An 8,953-nucleotide genomic window follows, 5' to 3' on the forward strand; every position below is an offset into this window, starting at 1 on the left:
AGCTTCTCTGGCAGACGTGGGTTCCAGTTTCAGAGTCTTTGTGATGGTTCCAGTGTTCATCTTTTGATTGTAATCACTGCCATTTATTGAGTCCCTCCTAGGATCCAGACAAGTTTCATGTTCTGTTTCTAATCCTCATGCCTGTCCTGTGGGCATGATTTTGATTCTCCTTCACGTAACACATCTTGTAGTGGCTGAGCCGGGAGGAAGATGAGACTGAATGACCTGATTTCACAGCTCATGGTTCCCATTACATTAGATGGCTTCTCAAGGAAAGGCTCCCTGGACGGCTGCTGGCCACAGATGTCATGCCTGGCCAGGGCACAGCTCTTTCCAGGCAGACTGACTCTCACAGACGTCCAATTTAGGAAATCCATAAATGTTTGAGTTCTGCACCATGGAGATTTTAAGTTTATGGCAGACTTTGTGGCCAAGATGGCAGCCTTCTGAAGAAAGGAAAACGGAACCAAAACCAACTGCTCTGCTTACTTAATTTTAATTTCCTGACAAAGCGACTGATTTGACATCTTGGCCACTAGGCATCCTTCTTCTTCCCAACCTGACCTTCCCTGGAGAGCTGGTTGCTGTGACCAGATCACCTGTTCCGTTCAGACCCTCACTGATCTGTGAACAATGTGAGCAAGACTATTTTTAAGCAACTTCCTGCAACATCTCCCCTGTTACCATGATCCCGTGGAATCCTGGCCCTGAGTAATAATACCTGTGGGGTGAGAGCAGTGGTTTTTAACCTCTGGCTAATCGCAAGCATGTTTAGAAATCTCTTTGAGTTCTTTCTTTGGTGACTGTACCTTTTATCCAGGAACAAAGGTGAAAATGAACCTACTTAATGAGGAAGTGCCTGCCTGTTAGTAGTGTGTACTCTCACCAATGAAGAATAAGTCAATAAAATAGCTAATAAATGATACAGGGGCTTGAAATGTCAGAAGCGAGGTCTGGCTGGGTATCCTCCTGACTCTGCCAGCCTGACCGTAAACTTGATAACTTCTTCAGGGAATTCTTGTAAATATTTTGGCATACTCCTTTAGTCTTTTTTCTCTCTCTGCATGTTTTACATGGTTGATAGTCTACTGAACAAAACTTGATTCTAAGAATGCCTACAAATCAGGAATGGACCCAGGGGTCAGCAAACTTTTTCTGCAAGGGACCAGGTGGCAAATAATGTAGCCTTTGAAGAATATCATAGCCACATAACTCACTGACTCTGCAGTTGCAGTATGCAAGCAGTTGTAAAAATGTAAACAAATGGACATTGATGTGTTCTGATAAAACTTTATTTACAAAACATGAGGTCGATGGATGTGCTGACTCCTGGACTATGCTATTAGTATGGACTTATTATTATTAATAGTATCTATCATTTAGAGATTTTTAAAAAAAATCCAGTGACTCAAATTATTAAATATAATTTTACAGATTTGACAATAATTACTCAAAGTTCATGACAGTGAAATAAATAGCTATTTTTATATATAATTCTTGTTTTTTGGAGCAAAAATTAAATCTTTTTGCAGAGTATCTCATGTAAATGTGAAAAAAATCTATTATGTAAAAGTCATGAAGACAAATGAACTTAAATATAAAACAAAAACATATTCACAGACATAGAATACAAACTTATTGTTGCCAGGGATGAGGGGGTGGGAAGGGACAGACTGGGAGTTCGAGATTTGTAGATACTGACAGGTATATATAGAATAGATAAATAAGTTTATATTGTGTAGCACAGGGAAATATAGTCAAGATCTTGTAGTACCTCATGGTAAAAAAGAATATGAAAATGAATATATGTATATTCATGTATGACTGAAAAATCATGCTGTATGCCAGAAATTAACACAACATTGTAAACTGACTATAACTCAATAAAAAAAGTTGAGCCTTCATTATTAATAATTTTTAGGACAAAACAGCATCAGCTATTGTTTTAATTGGTTACTGAATAAGACTAGACATTTTTTCTAACCTGATAGAAAAACAAGATGTACAATTACACACTTTCTGGAAAATAAGCAGAAGCATAACAGTAATCATGGAGAAACGCACCACAGAGCCAAGGTGTGTCCCCAGGCTGGGGAACTGGACTGAAAGATGTGTACTCCAACTGAACTTCCCCCAGCATCAAGTTCTCTGTTTCCACCTGTGTTCAGTTCACCACCAAAAATAGCTACAACCTCTCTTGCTCCAGAACATGCCCTAGTTTGGATACTGCTATGTTTAGCACCCACCTCATCACACCTAACTTTTAGTAAGTCCTTCCTGAGACAGAACACCAGTGCTCCAGGCTAGTGTTTCCAAAGTACATCTCCAGTTGGTTTCAGTTCCATGAAAAAAGATTCATGGACATTCCCTGATGTTGGTGTGGCAATGATTTTCTGGATTTGACCAAAAGCACAAGCAACAAAAACAAAAATAAATAAAAAAATAAAAAAATATATCAATAGGACTACATCAAACTGAAAAGCTCCTGCACAGTCAGCAAAGAAAAAGGAAACCTGCAGAATGGGAGAAAAAGATTTGCAAGCTATCTATCTGATAATATCAGTTAATACAAAACATATAAGAAATTCATTAAAAACCTCCAAATAATCCAATTAAAAATGGTCAGAGGACCTGAATAGATATTTTTCCAAAGACATGCACATGGCTAACAGTAAATGGAAGGAGCCCAACAGCATTAATCATGAGGGAAATGAAAATTAAAGCTGCAATGAGGTACCACCTCACTCCTGTTACGGAGGCTATTATCAAAAAGGCAAAAGACAATAGTTGGCAAGGATGTGGAGAAAAGGGAATCCTTCTGCACTGTTGGTGGGAATGTAAATTGGTACAGCCACTGTGGAATACAGTATGGAGGTTCCTCAAAAAATTAAAAATAAAACTACCATATGTTCCAGCAACCGCCTTTCTGAGTAAACATCCGAAGAAAATGAAGTCACTAGGTTGGAGAAATATGTGCACTTCCGTGTTCACTGAAGCATTATTCACAATAGCCAAGTCATGGAAACAGCCAAGTGTCCACTGGTGGATAAATGGAGAGAGAAAATGAGATGCATATATACAATGAAATATTATTAGGTTATTAAAAAATAAGGACATCTTGCCTTTTGCAACAATGTGGGTGGACCTTGAGAGCATTATGCTAAGTGAAATAAGTCAGACAGAGAAAGATCAATATTGTATGATCTCATTTATATGTGGAATCTAAAAAAAGCCAAACTAATAGAAACAGAGATTAGAATGGTGGTTGCCAGGGCCTGGGGGGTAGGGTGGAAGGGAAGATGTTGGTGAGAGGATACAAACTTCCAGTTACAGGATGAATATATTTTGGGGATCTGATGTACAACATGGTGAATATAGTTAACAATACGGTATGAAGTACTTGAAAGTCACTAAAACACTAAGTCACTAAGATCTAAAATGTTCTCACCACAAACTCACACACAAGGTGATTATATGAATAATGGAAGCATTACTTAATCTTATTGTGTTAATAATATTGTAATATATAACTGTATCAAATAATAATGCTGTATTCTTTAAACTTACACAATGCTATATGTCAATTATAAACTCATAAACCTGGGGTGGAAAAAGACTTTGTATTTCACTCAAAAAAATGTGGTCCATGAAAGGATTTTGAGCAGAGTATTATGTTATATATTACTTACATTTTGAAATAATCACCTTTGGCAGGTTGGTAAATTGACCAATGGAATTAGAAAAACCAGTTAGAGATCATTGCAGGAATCCACTAGTCCAAGTGAGAAGTGATGGTCTTGGCTCTCTTGTGAGTGGTGAGAAGGGTGTAGATTCTCTTTTGAAGAGAGGGAGCAAACATTATTTTCTGACAGATTGGGTGTGGCATGTAAGAGAAAGAGAGGAGTCGAGGATGAAAGAAATTTGTTCTAATATCTCTCCGCTGGTTGTTGTTAATCCATGTCCACACATTAGCAGATTATATCCATTTTGTAAAGGGTTTCCACTTTCTTGCTGGTTACTTAATTCTTCTCCACCAGAGACTCCAGTGCATGCTTTGAAAAACTGAAATGAATAATTCATTCTCACCTGCAGCCCAATGTTCACAGTAGCATTATTTACAATAGCCAGGACATGGAAACAGCCTAAATGTCCATCAACAGGTGACTGGATAAAGAAGAAGTGGTATATTTATACAATGGAATGCTACTCAGCCATAAAAACCGACAACATAATGCCATTTGCAGCAACACGGATGCTCCTGGAGAATGTCATTCTAAGTGAAGTAAGCCAGAAAAAGAAACAAAAATACTATATGAGATCACTCATATGCGGAATCTAAAAAAAAAAAAAAACCAACAAAGCATAAATACAGAACAGAAATAGACTCATAGACATAGAATACAGACTTGTGGTTGCCAAGGGGGTGTGGGGGGTGGGAAGAGATAGACTGGGATTTCAAAATTGTAGAATAGATAAACAAGATTATACTGTATAGCACAGGGAAATATATACAAGATCTTATGGCAGCTCACAGAGAAAGGAATGTGATAATGAATATATATATGTTCATGTATAATTGAAAAATTGTGCTCTACACTGGAATTTGACACAACGTTGTAAAATGATTATAAATCAATAAAAAATGTTAAAAAAAAGAGTTTAAGATAGTCCATTTCAATATGCTAAGTAAAAAATTCAGCCGTTGGTCAAATTGTTTGATTGTAAACAAGAAAGAAGACATAGGTAGTCTTCTGGCTTTATGTTTTTATATGTTCATCCCTCACTTAATGAATGTACCATCATTATCAGGTTGGTCTTATAAACAGAATTCATTTATTAAGAAGCCATTTGGTGAGGGGCCACTACATAGCAGCCATTCTGCGAGGGCCAGGGAGCCAGAGGGGACTGAGACAAGTTTCCTACTCTCAAGGAGCCTGCTGTCTAGTGGGTGATGCAGAAATATAATTGAGCAGCAGAATAAAAGGAGATCAGTGATAGAACAGTGGTAGATAGAAAGTTCCAAGGGGCCATAGAGAATGGCGCAACTTAGTTTTAATCTAGAGAATTCAGAAAAAAGCTTGTTGGAAGAAGAGGAGTTTACAAATAATCACGTAGGAAGTGGGATGGGTATTCCAGGTAAAGGAAGCAGTATGTGGGGAATAGAGAAGAGGATGGCACATGTGGCTGACTGCACACATATTTGTTAAGGCCAGAGGTTTTGGAGTGGTTGAAGATGAGTCTGAAACGAAAAGCACTGGTAGAGCTTGAACAGATTTGTACATGACAATGAGAGCTTTGAAATGAATCTTGTAGGCTATGGGGAGTAGCAAGAGGTTCTCAATAGGAAAACGACACGATGAGATCATGACTTCAGAGTGATTATTGTGGCAACGCTGTGGAGGGTAGATTGGAAAGAGAGGAGCCCCAGGACTGGGGAATCAGTTGGTCTACTGCAGTAGTCTTCATGAGGAGTGATGAGGTTCTGCCTCGAGCGGTGTGGAAATATAAAAAACTACTCAGAATGTATACTTAGTACAGGGTGGTTGAGAACAGAGGCAATCCGTAGCAAGAGCTATAAAGATGGTCATATGATTTTGCTTATAATCCTACTCCTGGTTATTAAAGACAAATGATTCAGTGTATATGAATGAAAATTTACCTTATATAGATGGGGACTACATACCAATAAGTTATAAGGGGATTGTTTAATGCGTGTGTGTATTTATCCCTATTTATAAGAAACACAAGAGGATATTTACATCAAAGTAAAAATAGTATTCCTAATTATCACAACTATGCAAACATATGTATACCAATAGAGACTCATTGGAAAACATTAAAAATGAAAACTGGCAGAATGGTAAGATTATAGATGATATTCGTTATATTCGTTTTTTTCCCAAATAAAGTTCATGTCAGGTAACTTTTCAAAATCTTTTTAAAAGGTATAGATTAAGTTACAATAAAGCAAACATACATATAGACAAACTCCAAACACTCTTATTTAAATGTTTCTTGGGTACCTGGGGAGGGTGGTGTAAAGAAAGGGGGTCACTTGAATGAGGATCGAGGAGAGGAATGAGAAAAAAAAAAAAAAAAGAAGAAGAAGAAGGCCGGGGAGTGAGAAGCTCAGGGTGGCAGCAGTACCCCTTCTCCCTAGGGAGTCACTGAGGGTGGCGTCAGGTATTAGGGGCGCAGGATCCACGTGGTGGAAGCCCCATGTCACAGCAGCTGTCCCACGAGGCGGGGGGGGAGATGGACCACAGTGACCACCCCACCTCATTTCCTTTACACTGTCCCCAGGCTGGGCCATGACACTGACATGGCCTTGGAGCATAGCTGAAGTGGAAGGTTTGAATTTAAACTGGTAGCAGGAGATGAGACAACCACACCTCTTTTGTGCACACATTTGGTTTCACTGACATGTTAACCACAGGAGGAGGAGAAAAGGCCACAAGGTGTGGGGTTAGCATGAGTGGGGACAAAGGAACTTTTTTTTCAGAGACTAAAAGGCATCAGTATTGCACAGACTTTCCATGATTCCACACCAACCTTGAAAGCCCCCTCTCACCACAGGAAGTGCGCTGACCACTGGAGAAATAAAAGAGACTCGAAGGAGCAGTTCCTCATCCTCTCTCTGCACAGCTCGGCAGGACCTCAGCCATGAGACTTCTCATCCTGGTCTTCCTCGGCCTCTGCTGTCTCGCCGCTTACACTGTGGAAGGTAAGTCAAAAGGTTATCTATGAGATAAGGACCAGCTCGTCATGGAGGCAGGTGGCCACACCTTTGGTTTTGACTCAGGGTTTGACTGGAGTAAACTGCTTTCTCCAAGCTAAGCCTCAGGTTTCCCATGTGCAAAAGGGGAATAATTTGCCTCTAGAGGATTGTGTAGATTTTAAAGATAGAACTTGGTTAGAATCTGGGCTCCTATTTTTCACAACTGGGTGATGTAGGGTAAATTTCTGAACCACTCTGAGCTTACGCTTACTTGTCTATAAGATAAATGTAATGCGTTTACATAAATATGTTTGTATATGTCAATATAAACTGATACGTTTATCTGGGATTAAAATGAAATAAACCTAATGACCAGTTATCAGATTTCCTCACAAGTCATAATTTCTTGATTAATGTTTGCTGTGGAATGGTGATGATGATTATATATGCCTTTGAAGCTTTTGCCTATTTAATATCAACCTTGATAAATTCTCAAAAATCTTTATTTTTATTTGTCTGGTTGGTTCTCTTCACCAGGTGTGGGGAGTGAAGTCCTTGAAAAGACCATCTGTGTGAGCCTCACCACCCGGCGACTGCCAGTTAAGAACATCAAGACCTACACCATCAAAGAGGGCTCCATGAAGGCAGTGATGTGAGTTTCTCTCCCCAGACCTGGGCTTGGTGGAACACGGTATAGAAATGCTGCCCTCATCAGGAAGAGACAAGCCAACAAGGAGGAAGACCTCAACTGAACCGACAGTCCTTTTGCTTTTCCAAATTAACCATGTCTTTACGTAGCCCCAATGATTATGACCAAAAAAAAAAAAAAAAAAAAAAAAAAAAAAGGCAACCAAGTGAAGAATGCCATCCTCCTTTCTGATTTATCTTAGTGGAATAATCTGACTGAGAATTAAATGAATAATGTGCTCAGTCTTGAGGATTAAGTTTAGAGATGGCTGGTTGAGATCAGGATTTGACCATAAAATTACACTGGTGTGGGCTGCTTCCCTCCCCTTCCCTCCCATTCCCTTCCCTTCCCTTCCCTTCCCTTCCCTTCCCTTCCCTTCCCTTCCCTTCCCTTCCCTTCCCTTCCCTTCCCTTCCTTTCTCTTTCTTTATGGTGTGTTGGAGTAACGTACAGCAACACATTTTTTTATTAGTTTCCATATCTCAAGAAACAGCATCAGCAAGTAGCCTACATGGTACCATTATTTTTCCAGGATCTCATTTTCAGAATAGCAACTCTTCCCAACACACAATTGCAACTTTATCCAAAGGAATTATGATAAAGAAATCACCATTTTTCCAGAAAGTAAGATGAATGTGTTTAGATTTGAAAAGGAAGGTGGATATGTAATAATTGAACTAGATGACTCCAAATGTCCAGTTTAATTACATCATTTTGTAGCTACGATGAGAAAAGGAGCCTGCAAATTATGGTGAACAAGGGAGCAGGGTATTACCTGCAGCTATTTCTCCTTTATGATAAAATAGATTGCAGAAGCAAGCTTTCCATTTATGGTCTCACGGATCTGAAAGACTATTTTGTCCAGTAATTTCTGCACAAGATCTCTTTATATATGATCTTAACTGTGGGTCCCAAGGCTTTAAGGATGTGACTAACTTTGTCTATCTTTTCCTTGCTTTGCAGATTTTTTACCAAACGTGGCCTTAAAGTCTGTGCTGATCCACATGTTGAATGGGTGAAAAAAGCAGTCCATACGATAGACAAGTCCACCAGAAGAAATGTGAACCAGACCAAGCCCACAGGAGCCCAACAGTCCACCAATACAGCTGTGACCGTGACTGGGCAGTGACCCTTTGGCACCTTGTCCCCTTGCTAGCCAGCCAGCTCCTTCCTCTTTAAAGTTCATGGACTACTTACATTATATTCACCTTTTATAAAAGTGCTACATGAATCAAATATTTTCTTGTATTTTAATTTTTTTATGTCTTTCATATTCATTTGGATGCTTTAATTAATAAATATTTATTATTAGGAAGAGTCCCAAAGTTTATTCATTACATGTTGGGGAAAGTAATACATCATTTATGTTTTATTTCTGTCCTAACTGTACCTCCTTTTGACGGTATCCATGATGGGAGAAATTCTGGTCAATGCTTATCAGGGATGAAAGCATTGTTCACACTCTTAGGTCCTAGTGGGAAATGGTTCTTCACACATGAGTCGTAAGTGACAATGACAATTTAAGATCTATTTTAACCTGTCTTCGTA

At 39.0% G+C, this 8,953-nt stretch overlaps 1 protein-coding gene across 1 annotated transcript; it reads left to right on the forward strand.

Annotated features, from left to right (window-relative positions):
* Window positions 1-6,469: 6,469 nt before the first annotated feature.
* On the forward strand, window positions 6,470-8,720 carry XCL1 (X-C motif chemokine ligand 1). Its single transcript, XM_010953826.3, has 3 exons — window positions 6,470-6,724; window positions 7,256-7,370; window positions 8,369-8,720. Exons 1-3 carry the CDS (start codon window positions 6,664-6,666, stop codon window positions 8,532-8,534), a joined length of 342 nt encoding a protein of 113 aa, XP_010952128.1. The 5' UTR covers window positions 6,470-6,663; the 3' UTR covers window positions 8,535-8,720.
* The last annotated feature ends 233 nt before the right edge of the window (window positions 8,721-8,953 follow it).

This window comes from Camelus bactrianus, chromosome 21, assembly GCF_048773025.1.
Source record: "Camelus bactrianus isolate YW-2024 breed Bactrian camel chromosome 21, ASM4877302v1, whole genome shotgun sequence".
Classification (NCBI taxonomy): domain Eukaryota; kingdom Metazoa; phylum Chordata; class Mammalia; order Artiodactyla; family Camelidae; genus Camelus; species Camelus bactrianus.

Excerpts from the sequence above, each read along its gene's own strand:
- XCL1 (XM_010953826.3), top strand. The coding sequence starts at position 6,664 with ATGAGACTTCTCATCCTGGTCTTCCTCGGCCTCTGCTGTCTCGCCGCT. Across the intron at positions 6,725-7,255 it reads CGCCGCTTACACTGTGGAAG|GTGTGGGGAGTGAAGTCCTT; the intron begins GTAAGTCAAAAG and ends TCTCTTCACCAG. Across the intron at positions 7,371-8,368 it reads GGCTCCATGAAGGCAGTGAT|ATTTTTTACCAAACGTGGCC; the intron begins GTGAGTTTCTCT and ends CTTGCTTTGCAG.